This window comes from Genypterus blacodes, unplaced genomic scaffold, assembly GCF_046128005.1.
Source record: "Genypterus blacodes isolate CSIRO-AG114 ecotype Tasmania unplaced genomic scaffold, CSIRO-AGI_Gbla_v1 ptg000052l_1, whole genome shotgun sequence".
Lineage (NCBI taxonomy): Eukaryota > Metazoa > Chordata > Actinopteri > Ophidiiformes > Ophidiidae > Genypterus > Genypterus blacodes.
Window position 1 is genome coordinate 5,456,409 of NW_027466864.1, and position 19,920 is coordinate 5,476,328.

Below are 19,920 nucleotides of genomic sequence, written 5' to 3' on the forward strand. Positions count from 1 at the left end.
CGCGCTCAGGGGGGACTCCCACGGGGGGCACCCTAATGGAATATTTTCCCCGAGTCTAATAATACAGTTGGTATTGACTTGAGGTAATTAGGGGGATCATTAAAGCGCTTTTCCCGGCGTATTTGCCTGCCTGATCAGATTAGCGCGAATGGGCCTCAGAACAAGCCCTGTGTGGTCTGTCAGGGGAAGTGGAGACAGCCAGCCAGCCAGCCAGCCAGCCGGGGCGAGAGAGAGCTCACGTGTGCAGGGGAGAGCTGGCGAGGCGAGGTGAGGCCAGGCAACGACATAACGTGAGGGAGAGGAGAGGAGAGGAGAGGAGAGGAGAGGAGAGGAGAGGAGAGGAGAGGCCTCGTAAACAAATGACGTCCCGGCGTGCCACAATGATACGCCGGAGGAGACGAGCAAAAGGAGGAGGAGGCAAGTTTGAGTCCTGACAGGAGGGGGGGGCAGAGCCTCGGTTTGGTCCGGGTGGCAGCAGAGGAGGAGGAGGGAGAGGAGGTGGAGGAAGAGGGGGGAGGGAGGGAGGGAGTTGTGCAATTGGAGACAGATGGGGTGAGAGGTGGCGTGTAAGGCGTAAGTGAGAGAGATGGCAGGAGTGAGACAAAGTGCTCTGGGCATGCTCAGTGAGACCCCGTGCTCCCACGAAGACGAGGAGGAGGAGGAGGAGGAAGAGGAAGAGGAGGATTTGATGAAACAGAAAACAGGCTGGTGGGAATTCCACTGTCCATTAAACAATAAGAGAAAGGCTCATTTCAGAGGAGGGAAGTCTCACCGTTTGCAAGATAATTCATTCGCTAAATTAATTATTCAGACAGCTGGGTCTCTAGTTCAAGAAATCGTGTCTTTAATAATAGAGAGGATCTGGCCCAGCCTGTTTCCCATGGCAACCTAATAACCAAGCAGGCACAGGAGATAAATAAATAAATCAATTAATAAACAGTCACGGCCTTTTAGGTCCCGAGGGGAAGACATGTGCTCGCTCTGATCTGCCTACTTTGAGGGAGAGAGAGGGAGAGAGAGAAAGAGAGAGAGAGGGAGGGAGAGAGAGAGAGGGAGAGAGAGAGAGAGAGGGAGAGAGAGAGAGAGAGAGGGAGGGAGAGAGAGAGAGGGAGAGAGAGAGAGAGAGAGAGAGAGAGAGAGAGAGAGAGAGAGAGAGAGAGAGAGAGAGAGAGAGAGAGAGGGAGGGAGAGAGAGAAAGGGAGAGAGAGAGAGAGAAAGAGTGAGAGGCAGAGAGAGAGAGAGAAAGGGCGAGTGTGAGGAGGAGGTAATGGAGGAGAAGTATCTGATCCCATCTCTCCCTCCTGTGTGGTTCAGCAGCCTACAGGGGGCGCTGGCTGGCATACAGAATCCATCATGGCGTCTAGTTTGGTGACATTTAAGTTAGTAAACCTGCGTTGTTATCTTATCATTCTGGTGAGGAAGAAGCAGCTTCACCTTTAACTGTAAACTGTAAACACGGTGCAGTTCTGTTTCTTATTCTGACCTTTGAAGGACACAATGTTTACATTCTGACCTTTCCTGCTAACGTTTACCCCTGAACCCAGAAACTGGCCTCAAAACGCAGCAGATGATGCTCCACCACGTCACACACACACACACACACACACACACACACACACACACACACACACACACACACACACACACACACACACACACACAGGCGCGTGGAGGCGAGGTGGTCCGGCTCGTAACCCTCTGACCCCCGCCGGCTCCTCGGACGCTCATCAGAACAGTCGCAGCCTACAAACACACACCCAAAGGTCAGCCATCTGCCCGTCTGTACGCCAGCCATGAGCACAAGTGTGTGTGTGTGCGTCATGTGTGTGTTTGTGTGTGCGTCAGTGATGTGGTCTGGTCTGGGTGGGAGTGTGGGTGGGGTCATATGCTAAATATTTGCTATCATAGCTAAGTAAAGCATTTACGTCCTCGTAAAACAGACCGACCGCTGACCAGCAGGAAATGAGTCGTTTTACTCCCAGGAAGGAGGCGGCTTCGGTTACGCCACCGCCCTCCCATCCTCCTCGTATCAGTGTCCCCACCCGCCCCCACCTCTCCAGACCAACGAGGCACTCAGTACCCCCCCCTCCCCCCCTGCTGTCCCCACCCTCCACTCCAGGGAGCGCCGTGCCAGGCGGGCGCAGGGTGACAGATGGCGTACACCGCCACCACCCCTTCGCTCCCCTTCCTCCCCTCCCCTACTGCAACAGCCCCCCCCACCCCCGCGCCCCTCAAAGCCTGCCCCCCCTCGGTGGCGCAGCGGCGGACCAGATCAGTGCCATTCTGTCTCATTAGAGCCTGGCTAATTAGCGTAGCCTCTTCCAGGGGAGAACGAGGCAGAGGGAAAGAGAGACGGCGAGGGGGAGCGCGGCGGCGGCGGCGGGGGGGTCGTGTATGTGGCGGTGGCGTTCTGTACTCTGCTGGTCATTGAGGAGTCGGAGGGCTTTGAGCCCCGCGGTGCTCAGGGCTCCCGGGGTGCTTGTTTTACGACAGCAGGGACTCTGATTCCATCCGTCGCATAATTCCTCTCAGGAAGCGTTGCGCTTGTTTAGACATGAAAGTCGTATCACAGGAACAGCCCCCCCGCCCCCGCCCAGACCTACCACGCCGCACGCTCAGCTAGCCTCCTCCCCGCCGCTCAGACAAAACGCTTGGCGCCCTCCCCGCCACGTTAGGTGACGCGGCGCCTCTGCTAACTTCAGAGGAAACCAACGGCGCTAGCTGGCGAGGAAGCTCCTCGCCGCCGTTATTAATGTCGACACCGCCGCCGAGAACAAAGCTCCCGCCGCTGCGGCGTGAAACCGGGCGACCCGCTGACGAGCGCTCGCCACTTTTGGCAGCGGCGGCGGCGGACCTGGACCCAACCCAGTTGTTTTCCGCTAAAGTCTGACGTCTCCTGCAGCTAAACGGAGCCGAAGCGTTCCCGGAGCCTTCGATCACTTTGAATCATAAAGGAAGGGATCATGAATAATGATGCAGATATTATCAAAGCCTAAATGTAATAGCTGTCCTAATAAATCACGCCGGCTGCAGAGACTAGTTGAAAAATACACATGCCCGGACTTGAAGTGAATGGCGGCCATTAATCTGATAAAGTAATATGGCGCGGGTTAGATTCACTGCTGTGTAGTTACTCCTCTGAATGTGAGGCAGTAAAGGGTGATTGAAATGCAACATTGAATATGAGTGAGAGAGAGGGGGGGGGGGGCAGTTAAGGGCTGGCAGAGGCCTGCTGTGGTTACGAGCCCTAAGAGAGGATGGGATGGCAGCGTTCCAGCAAAACCCGCCCCACACACACACACACCCACGCACACACACACAGAGAGGCGAGTACACAAACACCCCTGTACACAAATGTGCCTGCACATAAACTTAGATTTGATACACAGACGCAGACACACTCCAGTGGGGCACAAATCACTAAACTCTTCTTCTGTGACCTCCTTCAACTCCTCCTCTCCTTCCTCCTCACATCTTCATCTCTCCTTCCTGCACATCGCCCCGTCTCTCAAACGTTCAGTACACCTCCGTCGCCTGCAAACGCTCACATCTTATTCATGTTTAGGGGTTACGGCTACGGCTGGGAGGGAAAGAATGCTCTCACACACACACACACACACACACATATGTCACTACCTCATCCAGGTCACGCGTAAATGTAAGCATGCTGGGAAATCCTAAGCCGAGCCACAGCAGGCAGAGGTCGCCTGGCACGCCGGAGCTGACGGACAAGCGCCAGCGTCAGAGACGACGCCCCCCCCCCCCTCTCTCCCATCCTCCCCCTCCCCCCACCAATTATTGCTCTGAGCCCCGTTTGGGCCTCCTGCCAGGTCTTCCCTTCCTCCATCGCCATCGACCCACCGCGCTCACGCTCCTCTCCGAGCCTCAGCGCCGCACGCTCCGGCCCACCAGAGGCCCGGCTGCACGTCTCACAGGCTTCCACCCAAACGTTTGAGGGTTCTGTGTTTCCTTAGAAATGAGCAGAACCGGGCAGCTACTGTGAGCCGTGAGAGGAACCGTGGATGAAGAGACAAAAGGAAGGAGGAAGCCGGATCGAGAGGAGCCGGAGTTGCTTCCTCACGCACCCAGGCACATTTTATGGGTCGCAGTTAACAGCGTGAAAAGAGGAAAACGGCCGGTGCTGCCAGGAAACAACACGGACCATCTAACGGGTCTGAGTGCGAAAAAGGGCAACGAGGAGAAGACGCGAGCGGGAAGACATCACGCCGCCGCTCGCGCCGTCTGACAGGCGAGGGGCGAACGCAAGCCGAGCGCTCGCTCCTCGAGATCGACCGACGCTTCGGATTTATGCAAAGTTTGACATATGGAATCAAAAATTGCTTGACGGCGATGGCAAGAGTCCAATAAATGTTTTGAAAATGTGCAAAAAAAAAAGGATTGTTGGAGTTTTTGTTTGATGAGATGAAATGCAAATAAAAAAAAGGTCACCAGACTCCAGAAAGTCTTCAGAATCTCATTTGTGAGGAAAAGGAAGTGGTGAAATCATGGCGCCGGCGTTTAAACAACTGGGTCCGACATGAGCAGGACATAAAGGGAAGTCGGTCCATCTCTGTCGTCCCATACTAACAGAGGAACGCCACCAGGTTTGAAGGTTTGGTGGCTGATGGACGATCGGAAAACAAACTGAACGATGTCAGAATGCAGTGATATACTCTGAAACTGCGTGGGGCCTCTGTCTCTGCTTCCCAGGTACGAGGGGTCTGGGAAGAGCAGGAAGCCGTCCCCGGACCGCTCGGCGGGTTTCTCGCGGCGATGCCGGCTGGGAAGCGAAAGGGGGGAGACCAGCTGCCCGGGGAGCGCACATTAGGAGATGGAGCCAGAGATAAGTGCTCTCCCAGGCCCCCTTTCACTGGCGTAATTAGCACACTTCTTATCTGCTGCTCAATTCAACATTCACACGCACCGCCCCGCCATGAATGGAGAGGGAGAGGACGAGAGGGGAGGAAACGGGCGGCGAGGAAGAGAGAGAGAGAGGTAGAGGAGACGGAAAAATGGGAGAGGAGGAGGAGGAGGAAGAGAGACAGTGGAGACGCGTTCAGACAAACGATCGCTTGAGAGGACAGAGAGAGAGAGAGAGAGACGTTTATGAGTTAATGCTGAGGACGCCTACCTCTCTGCGTCTCTCTCTCCCTCTCTCCCTCTCTCTCTCTCTCTCTCACTGAGTCTTTGAACTCTTTAACAAAAACAGTGGTTTGTGCATCAAACTGCAATTTGGTCAAACAAAGCTATCTGAGGCTATAATCATCCTAATCAGCAGGAAAAAAATAAAGCCTGTGCAGATATTTTCTAGATTATTCCGCCCTTGGTGATCTATCCCCCCCCCCCCTCCCCCTCCCCCTCCTCCTCCTCCCCCTCCATCTTCTTCATCAGGCACAATTGTGGAAATCTTCCCCAAACTCTGACAGGCACCAGCAAACCTTTAATGACGACAATTTAGTGCCACGCTTTTTAATTACTTTTAATAAAGAGTTAAACTGGTGGTGTGTTTTCTCTTTCTCTTTTTTTCAGCACACACACACACACACACACACACACACACACACACACACAGAAGCGTGCATTGTGCGAGCGCAGTGCACTCTGGGAGAAGATAACAGGGGGCCCCCTTGGTCTAACAGGGGGAGCGGCTCAGAGCGTTCTGTGTGTGTGTGTGTGTGTGTGTGTGTGTGTGTGTGTGTGTGTGTGTACGGGGCAATATAAACAGGTTTGTTTTGTGTTGAAACAGAAAATCTAAAGCCACAATAAAGGAGACGTACAGAACGTCATCCTGCTGACAGATGAGCCGCTCTTTATTCTCTCTCCTGCTTTATCAGCGCAGCATTAAAAGTATAATAAAAGATTAATCTGTCACAATCTGTCAAACCTGAGCACCTCAAATCACTAAATAAGAGTTAAACGACCAAAACCACGCTTTATTATACTACGTTTCACCAAAACACACAAGTTTGACGCCGATTCGCTTCTTCTGTGTGATATAAAGCTGCCAGTCAGGTTGTAGGTGTGTGTGTGTGTGTGTGTGTGTGGTGTGTGTGTGTGTGTGTGAGTTGAATTTTGTTTTGTTTCGTTTCCATGGTTAAAATGTCAACAATAATCAAATGCCGACGTGGGTTGTAATGATGGAATGCTCCTTTTAGGTTTGTGGGCGGGGCTTACCTGGCTCTTGGAGGCGGCCACCTTGGCGAACAGCGCCTGTGACACCTTGGCCCTCTTCATCTCCTGCTGGATCTCGTCGTAGATGGTGGAGTTGATGTTGAGGATGCAGCTCTCCGTCTTTCCGTTCCACTCGCTGGGCAGAGGCGACTGCTTCACCTGGAGAGGGCGGAGATCAGAGAGTTACGCTTTTAACTTTCACCTCCGGGCGCCACTGAAGGTCCTGACTTGATTGAAGAATTTTGTTGTATTGAGCTGCAATATTTCCATGTGCTTTTCTCAGTATAATATAGAAAAAGAGACTAAATAAGTCTAACTCACTACAAATGTGAGTTAATTATGATTTACATTAATATTTGATCATAAATCAACCAAAAGTGCCCTTAAAGACACATTGGCACATTGAAAACTATGACTGGTGGTTGTTGTAGTTAGTGAGGTGGGCGGAGTTATCTGCTCACGGGAGAAATGCCCACAGGGATTCTGGGATTCCAGTCTTCGGGTCTCACGCTGTTGCAGTCTTCCCTCCGGGGCTGCGGGGTCGAGAACACAACACCAACCAAGTTTACTCAGGTTCACGCTGAGCATCAGTGCAAGCATTGTGTCAGACTCAATCTGAGGATGAACTCCAGTGGAGTGGCGTCATCTTGGCTCAGAGGCTTGTTGCATCTTGACACAAACCTTCTGATGAGGTAACAAGAACGAAAACAATCTGAGGATCCATTAGCATAAGAAGAGAAGAAGAAGGGGCCGCGAACACGAGCAAGTGCCATTCAAACCAACCGCTAATAACACAAACCCAACGCTACAAACCCCGCATACATATTCAAACACGCGTCTAGACGCCTGACGGGAGCCCTCTCTGGGTAACACAACAACACAACGCACTCCCATAATCCTCACATTTGTGGCCAAACTGGAATGTCGACGCGTTCCTCCAACCTTTCATCAGGCACGTATGACAGCTCCACGCGAGCTTGTCAGTCTGGGCCGTGTCGGGCTAATTGTTAAGGCCGGGACGTGCGCTAACTGGCTTCAGGGGAGTCGAGCGAAACCACGGGCACACGTGAGAGAACACACACCTCTGCGTCTGTTTTTACGAGCTCTATAAAAGCCTCCTCTGTCTCGGGCTGGATTGCCACCGCGGCTGATTTATGGCTTTAGGATTCACACGGCGCGGCTCCATGGGAGAGGCTGGCATATGGCCAGGTGTGCCAGAGTGTCAACTTTAGTGGGCGTGCACCAGATTTACCTTGTGTAGGAACAAGTCTGCGTGATAAATGTTGATGGGTGTAAGTCATGGAAGTGGGGATGTGAGGATGTATGTTCGAGTGCGTCGCCGTGCCGACGTGCAGACGAGGGAGATAAAAACCACCACGATGTCATACGCTATGTTTACATCTCATAAACAAGCACGGGATCCTCTTCTTTTTAATCATTTTATATACATGAGTCGTTTGGTTTGAGCTTTTCAAACAGAGACGATGATGTCATCTGCATAGCGGTTTTTCCTCACAATAAAAAAAAAACTACAGTTGGTGTTCGGACTCTACGCAACTAACTACAGTTAGTTTGGGAGTTTGTTCTTTAAAATCGTTTCAGTTTCAGTGTTTATCTGTCGTGACGCCTTTGTTCCTTTCCTTCCATCCGACATGAACGTTTGGTTTCAGACACAAAAATCTCTCATGCGTCTGAAGTGATTAGAAAAACTGGAAAAGGTTGAATTCTAATGAGAATATCTGAGTGTTTATTTACTGAATTCTTTCTTTCTGTCTCTCTCTCTCCCTCTCTTTCTCTCTCTCTCTCTCCTGTCACGGTTGTGCGATGGTAAAGCTGAGCCGTGACCTGTTTCAGGGTCGGCACCCCTGGACACGGTGGTCCTGGGCTTCAGCGGGACATCTCTCTGTTTCTGAGTGTCCCTCTGTCCTCCTCCATCTTCACAGAGGACAGCAGGACAGTGGTGGCCTTTGTCTACCACCCCCCCCCCCCCCCCTCACCTCCCTGATCCAGCTGACCGCACTTCAGACAGGCTTAAGTGGCAGAAAGTTGCCATGTTTGCTGCATTTGCGGTCAGGTTTGAGGTTTGAGGAGCTCTGATACAGCGGCGGTTGCGGAACTCGACGGCGTACGAAAGGGAGGCGTGTTTGATCTTTCCCAGAGCTTATTATCGCCGAGTGATTTGTATTTGTAGGATTGGAGGGCTGCTTAACTCGAGCTAAAAGGTCAAAATTAACACAAAAAATCATCGTACTCGTACCGTGTCTGTCGTCCGTACATGCGAGCAGAGGAGCGCTTAGACCGAACAGATTTGGCATCGGCTCCACGTGTTTTCCAGACAGGCTGCTACCTGATACAATGGAGGCCTGTGTGAGGTGTGGAGCCAAACAATGTGCAAGCTGGGGGGGCGGGGAGGGGTTCTTGTGTGCATACTTGTGTGTCTCCACGGTGCGGTTAATAAAACAGAGTCTTCCACTGTGGTGCGTGCTTGCGTGTTGAGTGTGCTGAAGTTTTTTTTACGTAACGGCTACACTTCACATTTCCACCTGATCGCGAGTGAGGAACAAAAGGCAATGATGCTGGTGTGAAATCAGCTCATTTATTAATAGCAAATAGCTGATTGAATCTTCTCCCGTGTGGAATGTGGCGCTGACAGGGCGACGAGTGATGAAGTTATCAGTGGAGCTCCTCCTGTCACGCATTTCACTCAATCAAAGCTGAGACACCTGAACAAAGGCGCTAACAAAGAATTCCAGCCTGGTTAATATCTCTCCTACCTGCATGATGACACTAACGAAACTCATTTACACTTCACCTGTAAAAGGGCCCTTCAGCTTCAAACACACACACACACACACACACATCTGTTACATCAGCCGACGTGAAACTAAGCCCGACGCTGGTCACTTCTGCTTTGTAGAGCGACGTTTGTGAGGATTGTAAGGATTTGATGTGGATTATTTAGGAATACTTTTGGTCTGAATTCTCGTTGTTGTAGCCTGACTGAAGATGGTGATGAACTAGTTCGCGAGTGTTTCCGCTCCTCTACAACTTAGGCCTCCCTGTCCCATTAGCTCAACAACATCCAAGAGACTCAAACCTGAGAGTGAGTCACATCCAGCCCTGCCCACTGTGACCTCTGTGACCTCTGTGAGCTCTGTGAGCTCTGGCCAGCTAACGTTGTTGTTAGCACTAGCCACGCTGACCTGTTTTTCAGAGCCTGAGCCGACCGATGACGTCGTTAGCTATGAAATAAACGGCCTGGGTCTTGCTCAAAGGCACAAGTGCATCATTTCTATACTCAGAATGCCTCAAATACAAGAAGTTTCAATGCAAACAGTTAGTGTAACCTCACGGTGAACATTTAGCCTTTAGCCACATGAATAAAACACTTAGCTTTTCTCAGCTGATTTCCAATTCTTCCCAAAAATAACACAAATAGTTTGAAAGAATGTAAACATTGTTACCGTGGTCACATATTGACACTAACCTATAATGTTCGTACATCATCTCGTGATGGTTTTGAGTAAACAGGTTCAATAGTCACTGAGCTTTAGATGAAATGTCTCGCTGTACATTCAGTCTCTGTAAACCTGCGTCAGGATTCGCGTCACAAAGAAACGATCCACAGAGAAGTGGATCAAAGATGCCGTACCTGTACGGGCCGGCTTGGGGGGGTGCTGATGAGCGGGGCGGAGCCCATGGCGGAGGCGGCGGTCAGGCTTCGCTCCCTCTCGTCCTGGTAGATGCGGTCGCGCTCGACCTCCGGCAGCTGCAGGAAGTTCTGCATGGCGCGCAGGTTGACCAGCAGAGACTGGGACGCCGTTTTGGGGTCTTCCTCCTTACGCAAGATCTCGGACAGCAAGCCCTGGACGGGTTCAGAGGCGAGGAAGGAGCGAGGGAGGGAAGGCGGCATGGTGGAGGAGGCAAGGATGGGAAACGAGGAGGGAAGGGGAAGCCGAGGTCGGGAGGCAACAGAACAATCACGTTAGAGGATTCTTAAATAAGACGGCTGGGGAGAGCCATAAGTGTAAATGGAGACTTTAATGACGAAGGAGATTTAAGGCTTTTATACGCGTGTGTGTGTAAACTAATACTGCCTCTTAGGGACTCAGTGTTTACCCCGATGTTCTTAAGAGGTAAATGGAGTCACTGGCCCTCTGATAATGACATTTGCCTCCATCTCGCTCAGACTCGGCTTTCGCTGACTTCATCACTCGTCTTCCTCTAGTGACACAAACACTTCTGGCGGCTCAGAGGCCAGTGCTGAGGGTGCTGAGGGTGCTGTGGGTGCTGTGGGTGCTACGGGTGCATTTTTGGGCGACTTCTTGGACGTCTTTTGGCAACTGTGACTCTGGTTAAGAGCAGCAACTAAATGCCTCCTGAGATGTAAATGTCTTGTGCGGCGGGCAATCAGCGCGCGCTCTGTTTGCTTTTCAATGGGCGCTCAATTCCATCATTATGAGGCTGCGATGACTCCATTATCAGAGACGTGTGATTGGGCCTTTTCATCAGCTCTTGGCCACACACTGTGCGAGCCATCGCCGCGCTTCTCTCACCATCAATAGGTGTGATTTGGTAATAAGCCAAGGTAATGGGGAAAACATGTTGAATTTTTATTTTTATTTCCTTCTTTATTTATTTATTTGGGAGCCGGGGAGTCGTGTTGGGAGACGAGCGGGGCTGCAAATAACCAGAGAACATGGAAGGAAGTACGCCGCTGTGGTAGAAGGAACACGAGCATGAACAGACGTCTTGTACGCAAGTATTCAGGCGACAGAACAGTATGGGCGTCTCTCTGAGTGCTCATTTACCATTGTGCTGTGTGTGTGTGTGTGTGTGTGTCTATCTGCCTGTCTGCATGCTTATCATTCCTTGCCATCAGCCCTCTCTGTCTATCTTTTTGGTCAATCAGCTTCCTCTCCGAAAAAGATGTCTGCACTCCTCCCCTCCGCCTCTTCGTATCCGCCGAGCATTTTTCGGAGCGAGGGAGGGAGAGAGAGAGAGCGAGGCAGGGAGAGAGAGTGAGCGAAGGAGGGAGGGAGGGAGGGAGGGAGAGAGGGAGGGAAGGAGTCTCTGTACATTTGGATTCCAGTAGATCCTTATCGGTGCCTCTGTTTTTGGCTTTTTCATCCACAGCGACTTCAAACAGAGAGGAGTTATAATGAGGTTTGCTGTCACCTCCCTCCACCCGGCTCTCACGCTGAGTGTACGTCTTCAGACATTATCGCTGCCGTCTGCGTGTGCGTGCGTGCGCGCGTGTGTGTGTGTGTGTGTGTGTGTGTGTGTGTGTGTGTGTGTGGGTGTGTGCACGTGGCCTCTGACTGTAAAGCGAAACCGCATATTTGTGCTGGGGGAGAGCGATGGAGCGCGAGCGTTTGGCGTGGCAGCCTGCCAGCTGTTTTGGGTTGAGGTTGAGTCGGTGCAGCAGAGGTGCAGGATTACAGCGAAGTGTGAGAATTATGAATGACAACAGGTCCAACCACCATGTCTGCCTGGGAGTTTAGCTCCAAGGTACTACTTATACGTGTGCTACTTGCTGCGTGTAAGTACATACTGTGACCTCGTGAATATAGATGCAGAATGATTCATCCTAAAATAAGTAGTGCAGCACTACAGTTACTCTGTGATTACAGGACTGAACCAGTCAGGTGGTCCATTTGTGTAATCTGCAACTATCAAAGATGATCAAAGCACATGAAAATACACACATTTAGAATATAGATCACCGTCTAGATGACAAGCAGCTCCTCTATTAATCTTCTTTGATATCTAATTGGACTCAATTTGGGATTTTCTGGTCTGAACCTTCAAACATCAGACTCATCAAAGGGTCCCGGCTTTGGAACTCGAGGGTGAATCCACATTGACACTATTTGTACGTTTGCTTTAAAGCGTCTCTGCTCACCTGCGTCCTGTTGAAGGCCACGCGGGCGAAGACGGCCTGAGAGATGCCGGCCCGCTTCAGCTCGTCCCTCACCCACTGGTAGATCTCGGCGGACACCTCTGTGTTGGACGCCACCTGCGGCTCCATGGGCTTGTTGTGGCCGCTGCGGCTGACCGGCGGGTGGTTGAGGTACTGCTGCGACAGCGACTGCTGGGCCAGCAGCCGGTTGACGGCGTACTGCTGGTTGAGGATCTGCGCCATCACGAGCTGCTGGTTGACCAACTGGGGGCTGATGGGCGTGGACACGAGGCCCGGGTGGTGCAGACCGGGGAGCTGGGGCTGCCGGCCGCCCGCCTGGCCCCCGTGCTGCGGCGGGGCGTGAGGCAGCGGGGGCACCGGCGAGGAGGGGGGCTGCTCGGCTGTGCTGCCGGGGATGGGCTGCTGCTGCTGGGAGAAGCTCAGGTGGTTGTGGTTGTGGTTGTGGTTGGGGCCCGGCGGGGAGAGGTCGGACAGACCGTCCATCTCCGCTACAGGAGAGGCACAGCAGAGGGGGGGGGAGGGGTCAATCATTGCTTCAAAATCTATTTTGAACACAGAAGAACAGGGAAAGAAGCCTTTGCCATGGTCTCTAATCAGAAGAAATGAAACAGCTCTGCACTGCATCAAGTCAGATCTGAGCCTTGAGGGAACGCCGGCCTGTCAGCCAACATTCCTGTTTACTCGTATCATACTCTGCATGCCCACATTTCCCCTGGAAAACTCTGAACGTTGAATACATCTCAGGATAGAAGAGGATATGAGAGCCCGCAAGTCGTCTGCCGGCTCCTCCCTGAGCCCCTCACGTGCCCCTCCTGAGCTGATTGGAACTGACCCAGATGATCAGCAGCCGGCTGGTTCCTCAAAATTAGATATAAATGTAGATAAAGGAGCTTCATTGTGTTTGACCTGAATCTTCCACCGCTCATGCCTTCAGAATTAATTCAGTATGTCTGCAGTTTCATCACGTGAAGAAAAAAGAGAGATGGAAATGTGTGTTTGCTCAGGTCGGCTCTGCGTCTGTGCGTGTGTGTGTGTGTGTGTGTGTGTGTGTGTGTAGGTACAGTGAGTATGTACATTGCATAAACAAACGCAATGCTGATAAATGCGATTCGCTCTTTAAAATTCTCAAAGCTGAAATAAGGAACACGAGCCACAAGCCGACCGATGTGACATTTTTGGGGGAGGATGGCCTAAATATAAACGCAGGAAGTGGCGAATCCAGACAGAAAGAGGCCATGGTGGGACGTGTAACCCAAGAAATGGCCTTGCTGCTGCGCGTCACAGTTGACTTGACTTAAATTGTCTTTAAAAAGAAATGAAGGCGGCTGTGTTTGCCGGTGTTTTGAAGCTTTTGCGGCGTCTCTACCTTTGGGAATCTTTAAGTCCATAATGGTTGCTAGGGAATATTTTAAGATGGGGTTTAAATGATGTTCTTAGAGGATGAAAACAATGATTTAACATTCCGAGTGAACTACCCAAGGCGGTGCGAGCCGGCATCTTAAACGTCTGAATGTTTAGTGCTCGCTTCTCCTCCCGTTTGAGGGATTCACAAAATGCATGCTGGGGGATTTTGCGGTGTGAGGGAGTGAGGGGGCAGCGTTTAAGAATTCATACGGATGGAAACATTTCCACCTTAAAAAAGTGGGCGACGGCCTCCGCGCCTCACAGCAAAGCGCCGTATGGGATTGTGAAAAGCGTAAATTGCTGTTATGGGAGAGGGGATTCTTCATCGCGCTGAATTTTTCAGCAGATGAAAGATTAAGTGCATGGATGTTTTCCAAAAATACCCTCAATAATCGTGCATTGGAGCTGCCGGATTCTTTACTGTCAGCAACCACAAAACACCCAGCCAAGACGGGTCTATTGAGCATTTATCAAAAACAAATAATGTGGAGGAAAAAAAAACAGAAAAAAATCTGGGTAATAATCACATCTCCTCCTCTAATCCCTGGCATTCCCCGGCTCTGATGGTATGGCGTGCGGCTCATTCAATTCATGCGCGGATGTGCGTGCTGCATATGCTCGCTCGCACAGACTGCTGGGGGGCACGCTCGCAAAAAAACGCAACAAACACACACACACACACACACACACACACACACACACACTGCCGCGTCGAGGCATTTCCATGCAAATTGAAAAGAAGAAGGGGTGACACAAGAGCATGGCAGGCCCTGGGAGAAAAAGGCTGCCACAGAGGCGGGAGTCCTCGTGTGGAATCCTGCCACAAAAGAGCCCCGGATTAAACACACAATGGGCATGGGGATGTGGGCTGAGGGAGGCAGGGAGGGAGGGAGTGTGTGTGCGTGTGTGTGTGTGTGTGTGTGTTAGTCAGCGAGAGAGAGAGAGAGAGAGAGAGAGAGGGAATGTGGAGACGAGACATAAATTGACCCAACTCTCTGCGAGGCCTTGCCCGAGTTTCTGTCCCCTTCCAAAGAGCAGACGAGCTCGTTGGCCGGCTCCTGGCAGAGCTGCCGGAGGATCTGGACCGTCCCGCCACCTTAAGACCCGGAATGTTTCCCCCTTATCAAACTGCTGAAATGCAGAGTCACGTGTGTGCCGTGTTGCCAAAGCACAAAGGGATGACCGCCTCTCTCTCTCTCCCTCTCTCTCTCTCTCTCTCTCCCGGCCTCAGAGCTTTGGCGTTCCACCAGCTCTCCCGTCTTCCTCCGCTGCCACGTATGTGCAGACAGCAGCCCGTCATGAATATTAAGGTCTGGAGAGACGCCGGGGGGCTTCTGACAGGCACCTGAGGCGCCGGTGCCAGGGTTTGTGTTTTTGGGGTTTGGCTAAATTAACACGGAGACAATCGTGTTGCTGTCAGTGTGTGGGGGTGGGTGTGTGTGTGTGTGTGTGTGGAAGATTTTGTGACGCAATCACACACACTTTACCTACCTGGGCTCAATTTAAAGGAGGATGTTTGACAAAAGGATTTCAGCATGAGGGCTTTCAGATTCCATTCTATTATGAAATTCTAATATTCAGGTGTGTGAGTGTGTGTGGTGTTCCATGAGGTCACCGTCAACGTCACACTGCTCACGCGGGGATTTTGGTATATTTGTTGGCATGACGACTTCAAAAGTTCTGAACTGATTTTGACAAAACATGGATTGATTTTCGTGACGTTTTCTTCCATGATTGATCATCAATGAGTGCAATTATATCCCGTAATGATCCTTTTTATTTGTCTGGGCTTGTTCAGCCTTGAGGGAGGCGTCAATTTAATCTGTAGTTTGAGATTTGGATTAGGTATTTAGAATTTGGTCCGGAGTCAAATAATTTTTTTTTACTTCTCAGAGGCAAAAAACAACGTGTGTGTCTGTGTGTGTGTGTGTGTGTGTGTGTGTGTGTGTGTGTGTTTGATGGTACATACCTAATGTATTGGCACGCGGGCTCTCACGGAGGACACACGTCCCCAGGTAGCCCTCCAGCTGGGAGGGTTGGCGCATGCCTGCACGGTCAAAGGGCAGCACACACACACACACACACACACACAAACACAGCACAGAGGCGTTAGGAAAGAAACACAGGGTTAAGTACTTTCCCTCCCACTCCAGCTTAACCACAAAACACGTTCAAATACAGCGGCAAAGATCCAGAGAGCGAGCACTCGGATTAGAAGACCGGACCGCCCGTTTAGACAGAGAGAGAGAGAGAGAGAGAGAGAGAGAGAGAGGAGAGAGAGAGAGAGGTCGGGCATAAACGCTGCTGCCAGAGTAATGCTGCCACTTTAACAGCGGAGAGAAGAAGAAGAACGCAAATCAGATAAGACGCAATCACAAAGACGGTATTTGCATTGTGGCGCTGAGAACGTGAGGTACATCATCACATCTGACATCGACAGAGAGAGAGAGAGAGAGAGAGAGAGAGAGAGAGAGAGAGAGAGAGAGAGAGAGAGAGAGAGAGAGAGAGAGAGAGAGAGAGAGAGAGAGAGAGACAGAGAGAGAGAGAGAGAGAGAGACAGAGAGAGAGAGAGAGAGAGAGAGAGAGATTGTTCAGCAGATTGTTCGGGCTAATATCTCAACATTCCGTGCGAGCGTCCATTTCTGCTTAATCACAAGCGAGCACATCAGAATTCTATCTCCTTCCGCTGGTGTTATATGACCTCATTTCCTGTCGGGTCAAAGGGGATTTCTCTGAGATAATATAAAGCACGCGTTGATAAGAAAAAACACAAATTGAATTTCAGACTAGGCGGCGGCCCGGGGTGAACTCGCGGACGCCGCCTTTTGTCGGGCGAGCGGGGGGGAGGGGGGGAAGGGGGGGGAAGGGGGCCGGGTGCTCGCAAACAACACCAAAACAAGTCAGAGGGCTTCGATTCGGCAACCTGCGAGCGGCGCGGCGGGCGGTTACTTGGGGGCGATAATGGATAAATCAAAAGCTGCGGCGCCGGCGTTCAAGAGCGAAGGGCTGCGAATTATTAGATAACAAGATAAAAACGTATTCCAGACAAAGAGACTGCTGGGTAGAGGACACATTGTAATGGTGACTGGTGTGTGTGTGTGTTCGTGTGTGTGTGTGTGTGTGTGTGCGGGGACAAAAGTGTGAGCGCCGTACTTTTTGCGCCCCTCCGTTTTGCTTACCCATCATATCTTTTGTCTTCTTGAAATGTTTATACCAGCGCCCAAATTCCTGACACTTTGCCGCCGACACATTTGCATAGTAAGTGCTGTTCACAATGGAGGAAATCATACTCTGAAAGAGAGAGATTGATCGAGAGACGGAGGGAGAGAGAGGGAGAGAGAGAGGGGGAGAGAGAGAGGGAGAGAGAGAGAGAGAAGGGGGGGGGGGAGAGAGACTTTAGATTGTCATTGTGGAGCACAGACGTGATATTAAAGCTGGTGAAACATGCAGTAACACTGTACGCTGTCAAAACAAATCAAAGAGAGGCACACAGTAGAACCCAGCACTCACAAAAGGCCAAATCAAAAGCAGAACGCATGCAAGAAAGTGAGATCTCCACTTCTCAACGTAAAACAAATCAAAATAAATCAAACAAGCCTTAACCCGCTTCTTATTTCATGTCATTATTATATCATGATTATCAAATGCCACTGAGTTTGTCTGAAGTCTTTTGTCGCCGGCGTTTGAGCGGCGGCGCGGCGGAATCGCGAGATCGGCTCGAGCTCAGAAGCTCCGTTTGACGTCGGCGGTTTACCTTCAAAGGAGGAGGAGAAGGAGAGGAAGGAGAGGAAGGAAGGTGGCTTATTGAATACATCAGCATCTGGGGGAGTCGGGCTACGTAAACAGATGAACCTCTTATTTTCCGCCGCGCTTTATTTATTCAATCTGTTACAAGACGACGACTTCAAGCGCGCGGAGGGCTGAGGCGAGCGTGTACGTCTTCAACGCACGCATGCTCCTCCGACTCTTTGCCCTCGCTCCATTTACTTCATCCTCCTTCGCCTGGGAAAAACAAAGAGGGCGAGATTCCTCCTCTCTCTCTCTCTCTCTCCCTCTCTCTCTTCCTCTCTCTCTCTCTCTCTCTCTTCCAGTTTCATTAAAATGAATGTTTTAACACCTTGCCGGCCGGCCTGCAGGCAAATAGCGCGGCTGGTGCAGGGAGAAATTGTTTTTGATTGTTATAAATATTCAAAAGAAGCAAACCATCTGTTTTCAAATTACAGGTATGCCATCTTTATCATTTCCTTTAATATATGCGGCGGCAGGATGGCGGGGGAAGCTTCTGGCGGCTACAGGACGACTCTGGAGCTCTGGCAGCAGATCCAGGATGGCGGGGAGTGTGTGCGCCGCGTTCTTACGGTGAAGACGGGCGCCACTTCTCTTTCACGTAGGTCAGACCGGGGCGTGGCAGAGGTTCATCTGAGGGTGGGAAATTTATTGGACATCGTTTCTAAGACGCGAGGCGGGAGGAGGCGGGGTTCAGAATCCTGGGAGGCTTAAGGATTCTGGGATTTCCTACCAATAAGAGGTGAACGTTGAGTTTGTTTTGTTAATAATGTGACGAGTGTTACCGCCGGACGGTGTCGGGTTCAGGTTCAGGTTCAGGTTCAGGTTCAGGTTCAGGTTCAGGTTCAGGTCTCATTCCAGTTCTGAGAGAGCGACACACGATGAAAACATTGCGCAATCATGAACCCAACGAGTTTACAAGAGCCGGAGCTTCCTCAAACCTCAAACAGAATCTGGAGTGTCTGTGACAAAAGCAACACAACAACCGCGGCGACCTTTGTTTAAACTCACGCCCGTCACCAGAGAGACGATCACAATGGCTGCCCAACCTGCTGCCATGTTTCCAGGTCAAAGGTCAGCACGTAGAGCGAGGAGAGGACAGGCTTGTTCAATCAGACGCCTTCGCTCACTGGCACCCTGGATGAGGTTCAGGTTCAGGGTAGGGAAGTGGGAGGGGCCCTGGTGGAGGCTGAGGGTCAAACCCTGGACCAGATCAGGTCTCAGTCCAGACTGAGCGTCTCTGTCGGCTCTCTCCATTTGTCGGCTGAAGCTAAGATGGATTCTCCTTTGAGTCAGAGGAATAATGAACTCCTCTCCTCCAGCCTGCCATGTTTTATTTACAGTATATCTGGGCTAAGGCAGCGCCATGCAGGCAACAAACAAGAGGCCTGCAGGAAACTCTCTCTCTCTCTCTCTCCCCCTCCATCTCTCTCTATGTCTCTCGCTCTCTCTCTCTCCTCCGCCATCTTTGACACAGATGTTCTAATAAACGCTCCTCATTAATCAGCCCTCTCCCTCAATACATCACTCTACCTCTCACAGGGGGCCGCGTGCACGTGTGTGTGTGTGTGTGAACGACACAATACACACACACACACCTATTCTCCCTCTCTATCCCCCTGACACACACACTCACACACACACACTCACACACTAAGTGAAATCAAGCAGATAACCAGAGTCTCCGCTGCCACCGCAGAGCCTGCAGGAGGGCTGAGCGAGGGACTTGTCAACAGGTAGCACGAGTGTGTGTCTGAGCTCATGCGTGTGTGCGTGTGTGCATGTGTGTGTGTCTATGTGTGTGTGTGGACCCTTTAAGTGATAAGCCATCTGCAGCACAGAGAGCTTATCGGCAAGACCAGGAAGTGGCACAGGGTTACTATCGGAGCCCAACATCTAGTCCACTCCCCATCGTGGGAGACAGGAAGAGAGGGGGGAGAGAGACACACACACACACACACACACACACAGGGAGAGAGAGAGGGAGAGAGAGAGACAGAGAGACAGACAGAGAGACAGACAGACAGAGAGAGAGAGAGAGAGAGAGAGAGAGAGAGAGAGAGAGAGAGAGAGAGGCACAGGGAGAGAGAAACAGAGAGAGGAAGACAGTGTGAGAGAGAGATAGGGAGAGGGAGTGAGAGAGAGTGAGAGAGACAGGGAGTGAGAGAGAGTGAGAGAGACAGGGAGAGAGAGAGTGAGAGAGAGAGACAGGGAGAGAGAGAGACACACACACAGAGAGAGAGAGAGAGAGAGAGAGACACAAAGAGAGGGAGTGAGAGAGAGTGAGAGAGACAGGGAGTGAGAGAGAGTGAGAGAGAGAGACAGGGAGAGAGAGAGACACACACACAGAGAGAGAGAGAGAGAGAGAGACACAAAGAGAGGGAGTGAGAGAGAGTGAGAGAGACAGGGAGAGAGAGTGAGAGAGAGAGAGACAGGGAGAGAGAGAGAGAGACAGAGAGAGACAGAGAGAGAGAGAGAGAGAGAGAGAGAGCGAGAGAGAGAGAGAGAGAGAGACAGGGAGAGGGAGAGAGAGAGAGAGAGAGAGAGAGAGAGAGAGAGAGAGAGAGAGAGGGGTGGACCAGGCAGGTAGGCACACAGCTGCCAGCGTAAGAGCGTGCTGGCAAAAAACAGCACAC

At 51.4% G+C, this 19,920-nt stretch overlaps 1 protein-coding gene across 4 annotated transcripts in view; it reads right to left on the minus strand.

Annotated features, from left to right (window-relative positions):
• The window catches only part of satb1b (SATB homeobox 1b), a 52,722-nt gene that overhangs the window by 12,128 nt on the left and 20,674 nt on the right, over positions 1-19,920 (minus strand). For 3 of the 4 annotated variants that reach the window (XM_076150291.1, XM_076150293.1, XM_076150292.1), the window contains exons 6-11: positions 16,678-16,789; positions 15,468-15,545; positions 12,077-12,582; positions 9,824-10,036; positions 6,633-6,704; positions 6,175-6,330 (exon numbers count right to left, since the gene is read on the minus strand). In XM_076150291.1, coding sequence (XP_076006406.1) covers positions 6,175-6,330; positions 6,633-6,704; positions 9,824-10,036; positions 12,077-12,582; positions 15,468-15,545; positions 16,678-16,789 — 1,137 coding nt within the window. The remainder of the gene's footprint in view (positions 1-6,174; positions 6,331-6,632; positions 6,705-9,823; positions 10,037-12,076; positions 12,583-15,467; positions 15,546-16,677; positions 16,790-19,920) is intronic. The other variant, XM_076150294.1, reaches the window with a different exon arrangement.